The 20,387-nt window shown below is 49.7% G+C and overlaps 1 protein-coding gene across 3 annotated transcripts in view; it reads left to right on the top strand.

The window, feature by feature from the left end:
• The first annotated feature begins 1,842 nt into the window (after window positions 1-1,842).
• Window positions 1,843-20,387, top strand: part of KSR1 (kinase suppressor of ras 1) — a 99,369-nt gene continuing 80,824 nt past the window's right edge. For 2 of the 3 annotated variants that reach the window (XM_033171411.1, XM_033171410.1), the window contains exon 1: window positions 1,844-2,172. In XM_033171411.1, coding sequence (XP_033027302.1) covers window positions 1,888-2,172 — 285 coding nt within the window. In that variant the 5' untranslated portion in view covers window positions 1,844-1,887. Of the gene's footprint in view, window positions 2,173-20,387 lie in introns of all 3 variants that reach the window. The other variant, XM_033171412.1, reaches the window with a different exon arrangement.

Genomic DNA, 20,387 nt, shown 5'->3' with positions numbered 1-20,387 from the left:
CTATTGGCAGGGGAGAAACTCTTACATTTAAAACACGTCTCCCTCCGCAAAAGAAATATATCCTGGAAGCTGTGGTTTATTCCTACAGAGCTACAATTCCTGGTACCCTTAAAAAAAAACTACAGTTCCCAGAATTCTTTGCAGGAAGCCATGCACTTTATATGCACAGGGCATACACTGCCCTAGGGCAGCAAAGCACACGTTCTGCACCCCCTGAGCTCCCCCTCACTTCCTTTCTTCCACTTGTTGGGGGGGGTTTCACAGCCCACGTTGGCAAGAGAGCCCTCCTGCCTTATTCTGCCATGGGGGTGTCCTGCCCAGCTGGGACCACAACAACACCAGGCCTCTCAGGGTGCTCAGAAAGAACCCACGCGACTCGTGCCCTCAAGTGTTTGTGTTGGCCAAAGAAGTCAGTTTATGCAAGTGCCCGCCTGAAGTGTGAAAAGGCCACTCGTCGTCTCTTTACAGAGTGTAAACACGCCGCCCTGATGTATTTATGGAACGTGTTGGGAAGGTAATTTTTAGAAAGGCACGATGGCCCGCCTCGCAAACGCGGCGCTCTTTGGCATTAGCCAGGAATGTCTCTGGAGTCATTCCAGCACCAGGTATAACACCTTGTCCTTCTTGGAAGGAAAAAAAGGTGGGGAATAAATGCAATATATAAATGAATGAATGAATAAGAAAGACAGAGGAAAACCTAAACAGGAGGCTAATTAAAAAGTTCATATAAATAAATAATAAGTAAAACCCCATAGTGCCAGGGGATTGGACTGGATCACGATAATAGAGCTGCAGTATGCCTTAGTCCTTCCTTTCTTTGCTTTGCTTAAATCTGGAGGTGTATAAAACACCCAGGCAGGAGTTCCACAGGTGGTGCATCCCAGCATCCCTCCGTACTCACACCGCCAAACCCTGCAATCTGCTTGCCACCCAACTCCTTAATCATCATCATCAAACGCAATAATACCAACCCCAAACTATTACTTAGGCTTTGCACAGCGCTTTCAAGGCATCCAAAGCACTTCAGACGCACATTATCTATATACTGTAGTTATATAATCCTTAACAACAGCCCTGTAAGGTGATGATACAGCTAACCCCCCCCCCCCCACTTTTTGCAGACAGGATGACTGAGGCTGGAATAAAGCCATCTTCTATAAGCAAAGCTCGCAGCAGGCGTGAAATCTGAACGAGGGACTTCCTGATTCACAGCTCTTTCAGCCACTAACCTTCCCCGCAATACTAAAAGGTTTAGTATTGTTTTAAAAGCAGCAACCTTTGCAGCACTGTCTTGCGTTGCCGTCCTGCTTTTGCGCGCGCCTACAATAGCGCGAGCGAGCAGCCGGGGAAGCGCCCTCCCTCCCTTCCCCCTCCCCTCCGGTTCCCAACCAAAACAACACCGCAGGACTACAACTCCCAGCATCCTCGTCGGCAGCCGTGACCTAAACCCCAGCTGATATTCAAAGCTGGCTGGAAAGCGAAGCTCAGAAGAGGAGAGCGCTAGTTTGCAGCGCGGCTGCGACGACTGACCCTGCAACGCCGCCACCCAGCTTCTTCTGCCGCCCTTTTCTCCTCGCTCCCTAGGGGGAAATAAACTCATTTTCAGTTTTCTTCCCCCCCCCCTTTTGTGGGGAAGAGATGCACTTTGGGTCCCTTGTATGATGCTGCACTGATTACTATCATTAAAAAAAAATAGTGCATGCAATTGGAAAGGCAATTAATTCTGCCCAACGTCGTCGGGGCTTGATCGGGCAGCGGCGGCGGAAAGTCTAGCTCCGGCCCGGCCCTCGACCCGCTTCCCCGGCCCTCGCCTCCCCTCCCTCTTGTCTTCAGCTCCGAGAGTCGCCGCGCCACCCGCCCCCCACCCAACCTCCCCGATGCCGAGGAATGGATAGAGCGTCTGCCGCGCGGAGAGGAGCCGAGAGGATGGTGGAGAAGAAAGAGTGCGCCGCGGGCCGGACGGCAGGGGCAACGGGGGCCGGAGGAGGGCGCAGCGCCCGAGCACCCCCGGACGGCCTGGCCTCCGGACGCCCCGGCCGGGCTGGCTGCGCGCTGCAGCAATGCGGCCAGCTCCAGGATCTCATCGACATCTCCCTCTCCAGCCTGCAGGGGCTCCGCACCAAGTGCGCCGCTTCCAACGACCTCACCCAGCAAGAGATCCGCACTTTGGAGGTACGCAGAGGGCGCCCCCTCTTTCCGCCAAAGGGGGTTGCCTTTGTGCCAGCTCCCCAGGGGGTCCTTTACCACCTACTCGCTTTCCTCCCCCCCCCCCATCCGCAGCTTCCGCGGGAATTAATTAATTTGGGGGGTGGCGGCGGCTGGGTGCGGGGTTGTGCGCGCGCGCCTTTATTTCCTCTCTCCCACCAGTATGCGCGGACAATTGTCACAAAGACTCTTTGGGTCCCTTTCCTGAGCTGGCAGCGCAATCCTCTCCTTTAGGGGAGACAACCCTCTTTATTTATCCTTGTTATTGATAGGTATATTGCATTTAATAATAAATAATAGGCTTCATCATTATACATATGTACGCCGCATGCACCCTTCTTGCTGGACACTGCATTTACAGTATTTATTATTACGAGTATTAGGTATTGCGGTTTCTTGGATTTTTCCTCCTTTTTGTAATGGGACCAGCATGGCCACTTGCGATTAAAAATAAAAACAAAATCGAAAAGCTATACCTTTCTATTTCCCCATGCATCCCCCCCCCCCCGCGGTAGAATAAAAATAACCCGTCCTCTCAGTGCAAGCCTGTATGCGTGTCTGCTTGGGAGTTGGATGCGTGTCTGCTTGGGAGTTGGCCTCGCCGAGTTCAATGGAACTGACTCCCAGGTAAGTGTGTATCTATAATACGAGTTCCTAACCTTTTGGGGCTCCCTGCCAGGGGCATATTTTGAAACTGAGAAGACAAACCAACCTGTTGTGTTGGGCACCATCAAATACCCATCTCATTGGGGGGGGGGGGAAGCTGTACTGTATATGTTTGCAGCCTTGAGGACAGATCGCTCCTGCAACCGTGAGATCTTTTCTTGCAGTAGTACGCTGTTTGCCAAAGAAACAGTGCCTTTCCCATCAACGACTGCTTTTATTTAACTGCAGTGCTCTGCACACTTACCTGGGAGTAAGCCCCATCCAACTCCTCCTTGCAGACTTTGCTTCAGAGAAGATATGTATTGCGACTGCACGGTTAAGGGTTTTATTATTGGTGGTGGTGGTTGTTTTTTTTTTGCTCTGACACAAAGTCGTGCTTTAACAAACCCGTGAAAACAACAAACGAACAAGCCCCAATCTTAATCCACCAGTAATTTGCCCCGTTCCGATCAATAAAATCATAGCTTCAGGTTGAAAAATTGACTGCCAACATCTTAAACGTGGTTTAAAGCTTTTTAAAAAAATGGTTTATTTTCCAGGAAAAGGTGTGTATCGGTGTGTGTGCTAACCCCACACTCAGAAAAGGAAGTGATGTCTGCACTGTGCGGTGGGGGTGGGGGTGGGGAGGTTGACGACTGTCTTGTTGCAACACTTGCTTTTTCAGAGGGGAGGGGCGCTGTCTGGCTGCTTTATACAATGGTGTTTGTTTAGGATTTCTTGGCCTGTCCTTCTGTTCTCTTCCTTTCCTCCCCCCACCGCCCCCTTTTTGCTGGAGAGGCCATGCACTCTCAGTTCTTGCGGTAGGATTTTTCTTTTGGGGTGGTGGTGGTGGGAAACATGGAGAGAGGGAGGGGAGAGAAAAAAACTGCTCCCCTTTTGGTTGCCACCGTGCATCTTTTACATACAGCAACGTTCCAGAGAAAGGACAGAATGATATGTCCTATGGATGTGTGGCTAATGCAAGCAACCTGTCTCTCAAGCCGTGCGTCCGTGTGCCTTTTAGCAAAGTAAAACCACCCCTTCTGCACATGGCCCCTACCGAGGCAAAGTAGCCAAGCTTACCTACCCTGCCCACTGGCCTGGAATTTGGCAACACAGCTGGAGATAGTGGCTACATTGCAGGGGGTTGGACTAGATGACTCTTGGGGTCCCTCCCGCCTCTACAATTCTATGATTCCACATACATACCATATATTATCTCTTTTATTGAATAACACATTGTAAAGTTCCTTTGTGTAATTGTTTGGTGATGTTGTTGCTGATTTTTCTCTGTTTGGATTTATGATTTTCTGTGCTGCTGGCTTTTGCCGTAATAAAACTGACTGACTGACTGATACCGTACATTTAAAGCGCATTCCTCCTGTAAAGGGGGCTTTTGCGTCTTGCACCCCCACCCTGTGAAGAATCCTGGGAACCGCAGCTTACTCCAGAACCCAGAACAAACCCCAGTTCCAAGGATTCTCTGAGAGGCGTGGGTGCTTTTTAAATATAACGGTGTGTATGTATATATATATATATATATATCTTGGGTGGTATTTAATTTCTGCTGAACTAGCTATAGAACGCAACGGTACGACTGCTTTCTCTTTGGATTAAAAAATAAAATAAAATAAACTGCATACTATCTGCTCATTTCAGGTAGAAGGCTCTGGGGGCAGTGGAGTCATTTTAGCCTCTGGACTTTAATGGGCGTATGGGGTGGGGACTCGTAATGTGGCAACCGGCTGTGCTTCATTTCGGTTTCCTTCAAAACGTGACAAGCCTGTCCTGCTGCATTTTGGGGGACGGCTCCTGTTCAGTCTGTTGCGTGGGGAGCCCCCTCGGCTTCTCAAAGCAGGGGTGGCACTGCTGAACTCAGGGCAGAGGGCAAACTTTGCTCTGCTGCCCCAAATGGAGCAGATTGGAGAGAGCGCCTTGAACCAGCTCTGCAGCTGTGTTGAAGGGCTAGCAGCCAAGTCAGACCATTGAGCCTACCTTAGCTTAGTATGTTTTGCACTGACTAGCAGAGGCTCTCCAGTGTTTCAGACCAGCAGACTTCCTCAGCCCTACCTGGAGATGCTGGGGATTGAACCCGGGGCATTCTGCATGAAGGGCACGTGCTCTACCGCTGAGCTACGGCTCTTCCATGCAAGATGGATTTGCCCTGTCTGGTAATATCTGGGAGCGACTGTGTGCATTCTCAGGTGCTCTTTATTGCTATTGGCGAATTCCTTAACTTGGTTTTTTTGGGAGCGGGGTTTATAATCCATGCCTGCTATCAGCGATAGAAATTAGCCAGGTGCCAGGCGCATTTTGCAACTGGCGTAGATCCAATAGTGACCATGTGAAGATTTCTGGGTGCCAGGTTGGTGATGCAAAATGTCACTTAGAGAAGGATCTGATCTGAAATAATTTCCCTTGAAGTTTGAATTTGGTTTTTTTCCTGGATTGTTTTCTTTGATGTTTAAGGTGTTGCAAACCGCTTTGAGATTTGTTCTTTAAAATATAAAGTGGTATAGAAATGGACTGAATAGTAATAGTAATAAAAAAATCCCATCAGGGGAAAAAAAAGTGCTTTGACATTCTGTTGTGGCAACCGTAACCTAGCTTCAAGGTGCCATTTAGCAATTAGCTGCGTTTCTAACACTGCCCAATATGGCATTTAGCCTTAAGAGGCTGTGCATATTTTCTAGTAACACAGGGATGGGGGGCCTGTGACTCTTCAGATGCTCTTGGACTCCAACCCTGCTGAGCCCCAGCAAATATGGCCAATGGTCAGGGATGATGGGGGTTGTAGTCCAACATCTGGCGTGCATCACGCTGGCTATCCCTGTATCCTCTGGGGAGCATGTTCCCCTCCAGATGTTGCTGGACTACAACTCCCATCATCCCTCCCCATTGGCCATTCTGGGCTGTGGTTGACAAGAGTTTTAGCAACATCTGGAGGGCCAAAGGGTCCCCATCCCTGTTTATTATTATCCCCCTCCACTGATACTCTTTGATTGTGTCCTGTCTTTGGATTCCAACGCTGTGAGGCCTAGTTAATTCCAGGAATTCCATCAATATGAGACCCAGATTTGGGGGGCGGGGGCAGGCTTGGATTAGATGCCTTGCAGTTTCCCCACTTTCTCCCCCCCCCCCCCCGATTGCTGCTGCTACTGCTGCCCAGACACTTGCCTTCTCTCCTTGAGCACAATCCAGAGGCAAATAGAGGAATCTGTTTCATGTCCTCAGTCTGGGCCCTGCTCCCTTGCTGAAAGAGGAAAGGCGGGCAGGCAGCCATAGCAAGACAGAGAAGGAACAAGATGGCGGAAGAGGCTCCAGAAGTTGGTAATGGCAGTGGAGGCCTCAGCGAGTGCCCAAGACTGCTTATTCTTTGTGCTGGCTGTGGTGGAGCCAATTAGATTAATTCCCCACCAGGGAATATAGAATTGGAGGGTGGTAGCTAACTAACTCATTGCTTGGAGCCTGTTTTTATATGTTTGACTCTTCAGAATTTCTGTTTTCCTAGAATTGTAGGAAAATTGTTGGAAGGGGCCACAAGGTTCATCTAGTCCAACACCCTGCAGTGCAGGAATCTTTTGCCCAACGTGGGATTCGAACCCATGACCCTGAGATTAAGAGTCTCGTGCTCTCCCCATTGAGCTGTCCCAGAAGGTTTTCTATTTGCTTTCGTATATTTATTTTGCAAATAAATCCTGTTTGATTGTAAGAAAACCTCTAAAGTCATTTGCAAAAATAGATGCATGGTTTCTTTTTTTAAATATTGCTGTTCTGCTGGTTTGAGCTTACGCTTTAAGGATATAATGTTTGCTTTTAGAGTACACGCCACATAGAGGGTTTTTTTTATTTAAAAAAATTCCGTGATACTGTATATAAATGCTTTTAAACAAATGCATAAGTAAGGTTGGAAACTGAGCGCTTGGCGACCCACGAGGCTGTTGGGTGCAGGGCTGGGTCTGTGTGCGCGTTGGTGCACAAATGCCTGAGCACTCCTGCCTCTTGCATTTCCTGGCTCCCCTGTGACCCGACTGTTTACTACCATTTTTCCATCCCTTTCCCCCTGTGTGTCTCTGGCAACGGAGGATAACAACTGAGTGAATCTGATGAAACCGGACTCCTAGCCCGTGAAATCTTACGCCGTACGTTTTTGGCTTTCAGAACTTCAGGTGCCGACTTATAATACCAAGTCAGGCTGTTGGTTCATTTAGCTCAGTATTTTCTGCACTAGCTTGCAGCAGCACTCCCCAAGATTACAGGCAGGGAGTCTCTCCCAGGCTACCTTGGAAGACGCCATTGGACATTGAACCAGGGGATCTTTCTCAGGCAAGGCAGATGTTGTACCCACGGAGTCACCTCCCTTTCCTTTTGACCTTTTCAGGCTCTTCATGATTTAGGGCCGGAATGGGGGAACATGGGGGCTGTAGTTCCAAACAGCATTAGAAACTCAGGTATATAAGCTTGGCACCAAATGCATAGCTGTCAACCCTCCCTGCTGTTCCCCACTGCTATAATATGGGAATTTCCCGCAAAAAAGGGAAAGATTGATAGCTATGCAAATGCCTCCTTAAACCAGGGTTACGTTCACCAAAACGAAATGCCTGGTTGCCATTTTGGGGCCGGATGGCTCAAAAGTCGTCTTTTACAATACGACTTTTTGGTTCCTGAAATTCATTACCATTGTACAGATAAAATATAACAGAATTCGACAAGATGTGTTGTTAGTGTGTGAGAAAACGGGCAAATTCTGGGCATGCACCTCCAGATGGTGGTGACGGTCAGGCACCATCCTAGCGCCCGGGCATCTTCACTTGGTCGCAAGTGGACAATAACCAGCTGCAAAATGTTCCTGGCGAATTTCGAACGCTGGTTCCAAATATCTGGAAGGCATCAGGGTGACCTAAAATATGTCCTGTTGGTAAAAAGCTGTGTGTATTATGTAAAGATCTCCACTAGAGCCAGTTTAAATTTCATGAGCCTTTTGGTAAAGCCCCAGGTCCTTAGTTCCTAACTTTTATAGGACTTTTCTTCATGTAGATAGAAACAAGAGGGGCTCTGGTCACTGGAGAAACAAACTTTAGATGTTTATCCCCCTATATTATTGTTGCTGTGATGTTGTCCCTCAGGTTTTGCCCTCCATATGTAAAAATGTAGCTGGATTTGCCATGGCTGCTCTTCTCAAAAGGACCACAAAATGGTTCCGCCAGAGAACGGCAACAAGGACGATTCAGTCAGTTGACAATTCAGGTATATCAGAGTGTTCGAGACCCACATCGGGCAAAAAAATAATAATCCTGGATTTCAGGGGGTTGGACTAGATGACCCTTGTGGTCCTTTCCTTTGTGATACATAGTGAAACTATGGAACTGGCTCCCCTCCAGGAGGCAATGACAGCCGCCATCTTGGATGGCTTTAAAAGAGGATTAGATGAATTCATGGAGGATAAAGCTACCAGTGGCTACTAGCAATGAGGGCTATGTCAAGAGGCAGCTTGCCGTTTCATGCCATTTTTGCCCCCTCTGGGCTCTTTCAAGGCTGTTTTTGCCCTTTCGGAAATCACTTCCGGGTTCAGCCCAGTCGTGCATCAGTAGGTCGTCTCCTGTACTGAGGGGCACAGCAGGAACTGTAGGCTGGTTGGAGGCTTCCCAGACGTGGCTGCCATTGTTGGATAAGCCTGGGAAACAGTGAGGAGGTGAAAACAGGTGTCTGTGGGGTCTGCCAGGGACCTGGGCCCCAGAAGCTGTTCCAGGTTCAAATAACCTCTTACTTCTCTGGTGCATTGATGGGGGCTTGTGTGGGACCACCACACACGGAAACAGCAGACCAGACTTTTCCAGTTGCCCCCTGCCTTCCCGTTGACGGTTTCTTGAAAGTTGGGGCCGAGAACCTTTCATTTGGGCTGGTTGGTTGATCTGGGATAACCAACACTTCCTGGTTTCCTCTTCCAAGTTTTTCCTGCGAATTAAGAGGTTTCCGGCTTTTTGCCAGGGCAGACGATTTATCGTCGCGAGCTGTGCCTAGGTAGGTGGTGAAAGCTGCTTGGAGGAGTGGCTGGGAACTGGGATGCTCCGAGAAGAACGAAGCACCAGCCTCGTCCTCATCCTTGCATCTTCTTGGAGGATGTGCACGGTGGGCGGTTTATGCAAGAGGCAGAATCAAATGGTTAGAAAGAAGCCTTGGCTGGCTTGGCAGCTTCTCAGGCTACATCGGAGGAGTTTAAAGGCACCCTGGCACACAGGGTGCGTGCGAATGAGGCTAGAGAGAAATGCTAAATTGATTTATAACCCTACCTTTCCTCTGTGGAGCTCAAGGCAGCATGCATCGTTCTCCTCCTCCTCTCCATTTTATCCTCACAACAACCCTGTGAGGGAGGTTAGACTGAGAGTGAGTTGATTGGCCCAAGGTCACATCCAATGAGCTTTAATGGCTGATTTAAACCCCGGCCTCCCAGGTCTTAGTCCAACCCTTTGACCACTAGGCCACGACATTGGCTTCTCTCCCCTGGAAATTTCTTCCTCTTAAAGGAACATCCCAACATGCAGTGCCCCTCCTCTGCCAGTCTGTAGCCTGGAGTGTTACACCCCAAAGAAAAGCTTGATTCAGCTATACATGCCTTCCCCCCCCCCCCCGGACTTCTGCCCTAGTGATTTATTTTTAATTTATACATATTTGCTGCTTTCCCCTCAGCAAACTCATATCAGAACATAAACCACATATCCTCCAGATCCTATATAATATTTTTTCCTAACCCACGAGATTGGACTCTGTTATTTCTGAATCCCTGTTTTCTGAACAGATAAATGATTAAAAAATAATTAATTCTGTGATTCCAGGTACACTCATTTAAATGAATGGCTCTAACTCAGCAACGCCTATTAGGTTCAATGGGTCTATTGTGAGAAGAGCTAAATGTAGGTATGGCCCATTGCGTTTTGTTTGTTTGCATCTTTGTATACAGCTTAGAGGTTGTTGTTTTTTAAAAACAGGAAGCGACTTAGAAATGCTTTAAAAGACACAATAAAATGCAACCAAAAACAACTGTTGGTTTTAATGTGAGCCCTTTCCCCCCCTCCCCCACAAATGATAGGAAGATCAAGGAAGTTTCCAACTGAAAATGCACAATTCTCTTGCGAACGGGCAAAGCAAATTTCCTGACTTGTCACTCCCCCTGTGGTTGTCAAGCAGATATTTCTGAGAAACCTTGGGCTTCCCCAGAAACGCAGAAAGCGCAAAGATCGGGAGAGATATTTTGCGACGAACGAATGGAGAAAACGTCTGACTCTGACCCCAAAGGCCTCTTCTTCCTTTGCAGTGGGTGACCTTGGCATCTGCGTTGCTTCCACAGAATGAGGAACGCAGAGCAGGGGAAAGTGAGATGCTATTTCAGCAAGCAACAGGAAACTCCAGCCGTTGGCTCTCCAGTGGCTGAAAACAATGATGATGTCAGTGTGTGAGCCTTGAGGAACTGGATGATGCATCCAACAAAACAGGCTTTGGCCTTCAAACAGGGCCGGACTGCCCATTAGGTAGGCTGAGGCAGTCGCCTCAGGCATCTGAAGCTGGGAGGCAAGGAGTGGGTTGAAGTTTTGTATATCAAGCGCCTATGAGGAGGAGGAGGAGGAGGAGAAGAAGAAGAAGAAGAAGAAGAAGAAGTTATTATTTATACCCCACCCATCTGGCTGGGTTTCCCCAGCCACTCTGGGTGGCTCCCAACAGAATAATAATAATAATAATAATAAGCAATAAAACATCAAACATCAAACATTAAAAAGTACCCTAAAGAGGGCTGCCTTCAGACGTCTTCTAAAAGTCAGATAGTTGTTTATTTCCTTGACATCTGATGGGAGGGTGTCAAGGCTGGGTGCCACTACCGAGAAGGCCCTCTGTCTGGTTCCCTGTAGCTTCACTTCTCACATCTACTGGTGAGGCAAGGGGAGCAGCCCACCCCGGATGGAGCATAACCTCCAGATTCCTAGCTTTAATTTTTTTTTTTTAAAAAAGAGAGAGAGTAAGGTCCCACCTGCTCTATACACTTAAAGCAGTATCATGCCGCTTTAAACAGTCATGGCTTCCCCCAATGAATTCTGGGAGATGCCATTTGTTAATGGCGCCGAGAGTTGTGAGGAGACCGCCATTCTCCTCACAAGAGATACAATTTCTAGAGAGGCCGAACCATAACCCTCCTTCTTGGGGAACTCTGTGGGAATTGTATCTCTGCGAGGGGAACAGGGGTCTCCCCAGAACTCTCAGCACCCCCCCTAAGAAGCTGCACTTCCCATGATGCCCCAGGGGGAAGGCCTGAGTGTTTAAAGTGGAACGATGCTGCTTTAAAAGTGAAGTGCAGATGCAGCCCACATTTCCAGAAGAGACATGAAGCAAAATGTACAAGCAGTATTCTTTTTTTTTTTGTTTTTCAGAGTTGAGAAACTCGCCTGCTACCCCCTTTCGGTCTTTAAATTTTTTGCACTCCCCTCCTGACATCTGGAAAAATTCCTGTGCACGCGCATATGCACAAAGCCTGACCTGGGCAGCCCCCTAAGCTAGCCAGGTGTCTTCAGGTTGTGGTAGAGGACGTTGTCTTGTCTCCAGTGTTGAAGCAAGAGTCAGTTGGCAATCTGGCCAGCTTCATAGTTTAGAATTGGGGTGTTTGTGTGTGTGTTTGTGTGTTGGGGAGCCATTTTGCCTTTTCTTGACCCACAAAGCTCGGCCCTGTCTTCAAAAAGTTGTTATTCGGCAAACCAGGAAAGTGGGGAATATTTTTTATTATTCCTTGAGATGTAGGCAATAATCAGTGTCTACACTTCTCCATAACATGGCCAGAGTTGTACCTGTGGCCTCCTATCGTCCCTAGTCAGCATGGTAGGGGCTGATGGGAGTCACAACATCTGGTTCTTAATGTTTGCTCTTGCGACTCTGCTTTGGAAGACTTCAGTTTCCTTCTCCTGGATGTGAGGTCATAGACAGAATCCCCATAACTTGATAAGAACTCAGTCAGAGCTACTGGACGCAGGATAAAATAGTTTTGCAGGCCATTCTTCTGTTGGCAGATTTAGGGTATCCTGGAGTTTGGTCCCCAGCATCTCTAGGTAATGCTAGGAAGAAGCTCTTGCTTGAGTCCCTGGAGTGTGGTTCCCAGCCAGCTTAGATCAGGGATGTGGAGCCTGGTTTCTCCCAAACTACAACTCCCACCATCGCAGGTCCTTGGCCATGCTGGCTGGGGGTGAGGGGAGTTGGGAGTCCAGCAACATCTGGAGGTTCGTGGGTTTCCCACCTCTCAGATGATGCTGAGCTGGCTGAATCCATGGTCTGATTCAATATAAGGGAGCACCCTACGTCCCTATGAAATTGGGCCTACTCTTGACAAGTGGACATTCGCATGTGGTAAAAATGGAGTGGGAGTTTGTGGTCAACCAAAGAAGGAAGGGGGCATCTCTCCTTCCATTAATTTGCCATAGGAATATCAAAAGCTGCTGTATACTGAGTCAGGCCGTTGGTTCTCCTAGCTCAATATTGTCTGCACTGACTAGGAGTGCAGAGTTTCAGGCAGGCGCACGACTTGGGGGTGCTGAGACCTTCTACATGCAGAGCATGTGTTCTACCACTGAGCTCTTCTGCACTGTATTGAAATTATCTTATAACTGCTTGACTTCTGCCATTAAAAACTGTTCATCGTTGAGACATGGTCCACCTTCGGTTCTGGGACTTTGGTAATCCTCTGGTGCCGATGAGGCAGGTGGTAACATCTTAGATATGCAGAGGTGAGGCCTGCTGAATGCCAGAGACAGCCCTGGGGTGAGAATCTTCCAGACTTAATGGGCTGGATCCAGACTTCATAGGAGAGTAAACTCTTTGAAACACAAAGGATGTGATGACCAGAGTGGCCGGATCATTTCACGTTGAACTATGTACATTCTGAATCGGAAGGAGGTAGGTGCCATTTTGATTTTCATTCATCCTTGGGCGCTAGAACTGGCATGGGTTGCTTTTGTTGTTTGTTCTGTAACCAATACAAAACAAGGAGGTTGTCTGTGAATGGACAATCCTGATGGCACCAATTTTGGTGGGGAGAGGCTGGCATCTTCAAGGCGTTCTTGCTAAACCCGGCACAAAAACCTTGCTATTTCATGTTGAAGTCCTTCTCCTTTGTGCTTTCCCTGCAACGTAGGAGTGTAGGAAGCTACCTTAATACCAAGGCAGGACATTGGTCCACCTAGTTCAGTATTGTCTGCACTGATTGGCAGTGGTTCGCCAGGGTTTCAGGCAGCAGGGCCTCTCCCAGCCCCTACCTGGACGTTCCTTTGGGGGTTGAACCTGGGACATTCTGCCTGCAAAACAGATTCTCTGCTGCTGAGCCGAGGCCCTTGCGTGGGTTGGAACTGCTCTGCGTTTTCACTTTTTTTGCCAGTTTACTGGGTGTATGTAAGTGCCGTAAACAGCCTTGTGGCTTCAGAGTGCTCTCCAGGGACCTACAAACTCTGCACTGGTCGGGGCTGCGAGTTGTACTAGCAACTGAATTTGCTGGCTTCGAACTTGGTGGAGAGTTTGCAGATGAGAGGGTAGCTGCTGGATGTGCTGGGCTGAGGAGGGGCTTGGAACGGGGTGGAGGGGCGGCGAGGAAGGAAGGATGTGGTTTCAGTGACCGTGTTCCTTGGAATGGCACTGCCAATTTGAGGTTGCGCTGGCATATTTTTTTTTAGGGTATGAGTTGGCTCAATTATGTTATGTTAGAAACTCTCTTTCTCTCTCTCTGTGCATGTGTGTGTTTGTGTAAATTCCTCTGACTTTCCTGCCGAGCCAAATGTGGGTTACAGCTGTCTCTGTCTCTCTCTCTCTCTCTCTCTCTCTGTCTCTCTCTCTCTCTCTGTTGGGTTATGCAAGAATGAAAACGCAACAAACCTTTTAGTTCAGGGATGAGTGAGGAATCTGTGGCCCTCCTGATGTTATGGGACAAATGTTATTCATGTGAATGCATGCAAACTCTCCTTCGCTAGTTGCTTTTATAACTTCCTTTGAGTGCCTATGTCTTTTTACATGCAGTTCACTTGCAACAAAGATGTTCTGAAAGAGGCTACCTTCCCATAGCTCAGATTAGGATGCAAAAAGACGGAATGCCCATGGAACCCAATAAGAAAAAGTGTTTTGGCCTTGCAAGCTGCTCCAGAGAACCTACCTAAATGATGGGTAGTCAATGTGGTTCTCTCCAGATGTTGTCAGACTACAACGCCCATCATCCTTTGCCAATGGCCATGGTAGCAGGGCCTGCTGGTTGATAGTGGTTGTTGCGATTGCACGTTTGTGAAGATTGTGTCTCGTTTGGCCCCTGAAGGAGGCATTAAAAGTGAGGGTATGACATATGTTGAAGGTTGGCTGGCACTCATGCAGAACTATTTGGGGCAGATCTTAAGCACATTGAGTCATAAGAAGAACCTGGCCACTGGATCAGGTCAAAGACCTGTCTGTTCTCTCAATGCCCATGGAAAGCCTGCAAGCCTGCAATTCCTGGAAACTGGTATTCGGAGATGTACTGTCTCTCACAGTGGAGAGCCATCTGGCCACCAGCCATTGATAGCATCATCTTCCATGAATTTGTCTCACCAGCTCCAAACGTTGAGTAGACTCTTGTCTGCTAGAGGCCAACAAAGGCTGCTTCTCTCCTGCGATTTTTAAGGGGAGAAGGAACTCTGCCCTGTGTTAAAAGCAGGTGCTGATGAACCACCCTTGATGTACATAGAGAGGTGTAGCTCGGCTCCCTTGTGCCCTTGGGAAGAAGTTACATTGGCGCCTCCAAAGCTGGGCAGAAGAGTGGCAGATGAAATGGATGGAGTATGTAGAATTAGGAAGTTTAAGTAGTAAAACTGGAGAACAAGAAGAGACAACTTTCAAAGAGGATTGGAAATTATTTGTTAGATTATTTAATAAATCACTGTAACGCTGTTAAAAACGCTAGCCGTTTTGGAGTAAGCTGTTAAAAATTGTAATGAGAAAAATTAGGTAAGAATGATTAGAAAAAGCAGAATATGCAGCAGAAATAGATTAACTGAGGAAACCATGGAAGGATGGAAGTTGGCTAAAAGAAACTACTGTATTTGATGAATTCCTTGAATTGTATTGTCTTTTTCTTTTTTCCTTTCTTTTTCACTTTGATTGTATTTTGAAAAAAATCTATAAATCTATATTTATTTAAACCCATCACTCTGGGCTACCTGGTTAAAAAGTCAGAAGGCCCACTCCAAAATGCCTTTTTAATTTTGTGCGTTCATGGTGACTTGTGCCTAGGTAGTGTTAGGGTGCAGGGGTGTCGCTGGGGAGGGGCGGTAGGGGTGGCACGCCCCCAGTGACAGGGTGAGCAGCGGCGGGTGGGGGTGACAAGCGGCGGCCCCTCCCGCCACTCCCACGCGCCGCCGCTCCCTCCGTCACCCCGGGAGCAGCAGCGCTGCACGGACGGGGTGCTCGCTCGGCCGAGTGAGCACCCCGTCCGTGCAGCGCTGCTCCTCCCGGGGTGACCGGTGGTGCGTGGGGAGTGGTGGGAGGGGCCGCCGCATGTCACCCCCACGCACCGCCGCTCGCTCTGTCCGCCGTGGGAGTGCACAATGTGTGCGGTGCTGCTGCTCCCGGGGCGACGGAACGAATGGCGGCACGTGGGGTGACAAGCGGCGGCCCCTCCCACCACTCCCACGCTCCGCTCCCTGCCCGCTGGGCTCAGGGAGTGGAGCCCTGGGGGAAAGGACGGGGCAGGCCAGCGAGGGGAATGACACCCCCCTCGCTGGCCCAACCCCTCTCCTTTCCCCGGGACGGCTCTGCTCACAGAGCGCAGCGGGAGAGGGGCGGGCCAACTGGCCCGCGCGGAGGCGTTGTTCCGTGCGCGTGCGTCATGACGTCATGCGCACGGAGCGACGCCCCGCCCCCATGGGTGCCGCTGGGCTTGCCGGCCCCGGCAGCCCAGCGGCTAGCTACGCCCCTGTTAGGGTGGTTATGAACGACCCCCCTGCTTTCCCTACTGTTTGTGCTTGCAGAGGTTTCTAAATTGGCACATTTCCCGTAACTTCCTGCTTTTAAAACCTGTAACTTTTCATACAACGAACTTTTACGCGCTTTCACACTTTCCCCGGGTTTTGTCGTGCTGTAGCACAAGGGGCCCCTTCGCACCATCCTCTTCGTCCAGCCAGTCCCCGTCAACTGCTTAACTCTCTCTCTCCCTCCTCCAGCAACATATCTTGGCGACAGTAGGGTGGACAACGTCCCATTTCAGATCTAGGCCTGGTCCCCCCTCGTACCTGACCAGAGCTGCCTCTCTGCAACCTTTGCAGACTAAACCAGAATGTTATTTATTCCTCCTCCAGCCACTGTAACCTCAGGTCACGTGGTCTTCTTGAGGTCTCCTTTGTCAGAGAGGACTTCCTCTGGAGAACAATGAGAGTTTAGCTCCCCTGGCTTCCCATTTGGCACACGAATGCCACAGTGTTTGAAGGCTGTTTCAGACGGCATAATAAATTACTTCTCGATTCCAGGGTTAGGCCCGAGTGAGAGGTATGGAGAGGAAGGGAAACTCTCCCCCCCCTTTAATTTGTGGGGAAATGCTCACACCTCTGGGCTAAATTTATGGGTCTCATGTGACCAGAGGCAGGTTTGTTTTTCTTCCTACAAAGAGAGGAAGAATTTTTTTGGGGTTTTTTTTTTTTTTTGCTACAGTGTAGATACACACCTTAAATGCACAAACACTTCACTCACTTCCCCGCCCCCAAGATGATGATGATGATGATGATAATAATAATAGTAATAATTTATTATTTATGCCCCACCCATCTGGCTGGGTTTCCCCAGCCACTTCCTCCAACAGAACATTAAAATGCAATAATCTATTAAACATTTAAAGCTTCCCTAAACAGGGCTGCCTTCAGATGTCTTCTAAACGTCTGGTAGTTGTTTTTTCTTTGACATCTGGTGGGAAGGCATTCCACAGGGCGGGTGCCACTACCGAGAAGACCCTCTGCCTGGTTCCCTGTAACTTGGCTTCTTGTAGTGAGGGAACCGCCAGAAGGCCCTTGGCACTGGACCTCAGTGTCTGGGCAGAACGATGGGGGTGGAGACGCTCCTTCAGGTATACTGGACCGAGGCCGTTTAGGGCTTTAAAGGTCAGCACCAACACTTTGAATTGTGCTCGGAAACGTACTGGGAGCCAATGTAGGTCTTTCAAGACTGGTGTTATGTCTTGGATAATTACACTGGACTACATTGCAGGGCTGACAACTCATGTAAACCACAACAGAATCACAAAACTGGAGAGTTGGAAAGTACCCCAAAGGTCATGTAGTACAAACCCCTGCAATGCAGAAGTCAAAGCTAAGATATTTTGACCTTGTGCCATGGCCCTTCCTCTCCACCACCAATAATAAAAATAATTTAACTTTTAAACAAATAAACAGGCAATACAAACAAGGAGCAGTTGTAGAAATAGCGTGCAAAACAAGGCACAGAGGAAAACAATGCCCACTTAAGGAAAACAGAATCCTTTCTCGTCTAGCCTTATTGATCAATCCACAGCCCTGTCTGCACAATATAGTTTTAAAGCAGTATCAAAGCCCCTTTAAAGAATCATAGTTTCCCCCAGAGGGTCCTGAGAAGCGCAGATTGTTAAGGCTGCTGAGAGTTGCTAGGAGACCCTTATTCCGCCCACAGGGCTACAATTCACGGAATTCCCTGGGAGGTAGAGGGATCGACTATTAAACCACTCTGGGAATTGTAGTTCAGCAAGGGGAGTTGTAGCTCAGCAGCCTCCCTCTCTAATCTGAGCACCCCCTTCAAACTACAGCTCTCAGGATTCCTTGGGGGGGGGGGAAGCTGTGACTGTTTATAAAGTGGCATGGGCTTAATCCACGCTGCGCTGGAGAGGCTAGCCTGTGTATGTGAAACTAAGGAACAGAAGCTATCCCCCATGGAATTTTTTCCTGCACCGGTTATTAACCCTCTGCACACCCTCCAACATTTCTCCGATGAAAATGATAATTTTACTGTTTATGCCCCACACATAATGCCCCACACATAATGATAATTTTACTGTTTATGCCCCACACATCTTACTGGGTTGCCCCAGCCACTCTGGGCAGCTTCCAATATATATAAAAACGTAATAAAACATTAAACTTTTTTTTAAACCCTCCCCTATACAGGAATGCCTTCAGATGACTCGGGGGGGGTCAGATAACTCTGTACCCCCCCACCCAACATTTCTCCGATGAAAATAGGGACATCTTAAGGAAAAGTGGGTCGGTCAGGGATCAAATCAGGAACTGGAACGGATTCTCTAAATCAGGGATGTCCCTGGAAAATAGGGACACTTGGAGGGTCTGCCTCTGATGTTGCACAAGACCTTCAGGTGCTCCTTTAAAGAGATGGTCTCCTCTTTGGGAGGCTTGCTGCACATCAGAGTGCGACCTCCTTGCCTCCATCCCTGGCCTGCCACCTCCAGCTTGTCTTCCTAAGGCCAGCAAATGTCTTTCAGCTTGGTTAGGCAACAGTTGTGGTGCGCATATATATATGCATGCACGTTTCAAGGGAGCAGCAGATGGTGCATGCTGGGTGTGTGGCAGCTAAGCGCTTGCAGCTCTTAAACACACTCTGGCGTCTCCTAATGGAGGGGAGTCGATCGCATTCCTGTTTTCTTCCAAACCCTTTTTCTAAATGAAGAGCGGGAGAGGTTGGCCGAGCTGTTTGCGTCGCTGCTCTTCTTCCCTGCCTTCTCTCTCTTCTCCTGCCTCCCCCACTGCCCCCATGTTCCTGTTCTCTCCCAGGCGATGGTCTGCATTAAGATTGGGATATGTGGTATGTGTAAAGATTTGGGATATACGCAGCAGCAGGAGTTGGGTGCATGGCGGCGGGGTGTGTGTGTGTGTGTGTCGGAGGGAAGGTCATCGCAGATAGGCTGCAAAAGCCTTGTGACAGGCTAAAAATAGACTGTGCCATCTCCCCCTCTTCTTGATTGGCGCCCCCCCTCCCACGGGAGAGATCAGCAAATGAGGCGGCCCGGCCAGGGTGGGGCGGAATGAGCAGGGCCCTGGGATCAATACGACTCTGTCTTTGCAATGCCAGTTGCGAGTGGACTTTGTCCGTCTCTCTCTCTCTCTCTCTCTCTCTCTCTCTCTCTCTCCCCCTGCAGTTTCACGCATGGGGTGGAGCATCGGCTGAAATAGTTTGGGGGCTCATGGGCGGGCACCAGGGGCGTTCCTAGCCCCTCGGCTGCCCGGGGCGGGAAGCCAAGGGGCACCCCTGGGGGGCGGGGCATCGTGGCGCGTGCGTGCGTCATGACGTCATGACGCACGCACACGCGGCGACGGCCCGGCATCCCCGGGGGCGGGGCATCGCTGCGTGTGCGTCATGACGCACGCGCGCGCGGCGACGCCCCCGCCCCTGGGGTATGCCGGGCGGGGGCTTGGGGGCATCGGCGGGCTACAAAGAGCCCTGAAGCCGCAGCCATAGCGCAAAGGGCTGCGAGGCTGCGGCTTCGGGGCTCTTTGCAGCCCACCGAGGCTCCGGAAAGCGGCGGCCCGGCATCCCCGGGGGCGGGGCATCGCTGCGTGTGCGTCATGACGCACGCGCGCGCGGCGACGCCCCGCCCCCTGGGGTATGCCGGGCCGCCACTTCGGGAGCCTCGTCCGTGCAGCGCTGCTGCTCCCGGGGTGACGGAGGGAGCGGCGGCGCATGGGAGTGGTGAGACGCGCCGCCGCTCCCTCCGTCACCCCGGGAGCAGCAGCACTGCACACACCCGCTTAGGGGCGGCACCAGGGGCGGCCCGCCCCCACCGCCCCCACCCTACGACGCCCCTGGCGGGCACCCTTAGGATAGGGCTTGGGCAGATCTGTCGTTTTCAGCTTCTCATTCTTTCTGATCTTGAGTTTGGCTCCACGTCAGTTTGCAATTCCACGCTCCGATCGGCCTCTTGGCATTGTGATCTGTTCTAAAACTGCTTCTAAGTTGCTGTTGGTTTGCTCTGGAACCTCGGGAGTGAAGGATGAGCAATATTTGTTTTATGGATTGCTTCTATGCCTCACTGTTTCTCCAAGGAGCACAAGAAGGGTGTACGTGGTTCTTCCCCTCCTCATTTAATCCCCACCACGACAACCCTGCGAGGTAGGTTAGTCTGAGAGGCAGTAGCTGGCCTAAGGTCACCCAGTGAGCTTCCTGGCTGAGAGCTACACTTACTATTATTAGCAGTAATAATAATGCAAATTCCCCTTGATATACACATTATTTTTGTAGGCAGTTTTGCCTAATGTATGCATTTATGCAAAGCAGGTTTCCCTAATACCCAGCTCTGTACGTAATTTTTACCCACACTTTCCATATGAATATTTGCACACATTGGCAGGAGAAACGCGTCGCAGACATCAGAGAGGGGTGAATTTCGAAGGATGGACGTTTCTCAGTTCGCGTACTTTCTGAAAGGGTGAATTAGGTAGGCTTTCCTTTAAATACGAACAGAATTTCTCCCCCTTCTGTACCTCAGAGGTGGAGGGTGTTGGAAGCTGCTGAGCTGGGAGGGT

Source organism: Lacerta agilis, chromosome 15, assembly GCF_009819535.1.
Source record: "Lacerta agilis isolate rLacAgi1 chromosome 15, rLacAgi1.pri, whole genome shotgun sequence".
Lineage (NCBI taxonomy): Eukaryota > Metazoa > Chordata > Lepidosauria > Squamata > Lacertidae > Lacerta > Lacerta agilis.
This window is presented reverse-complemented; position numbering and strand designations above follow the sequence as displayed.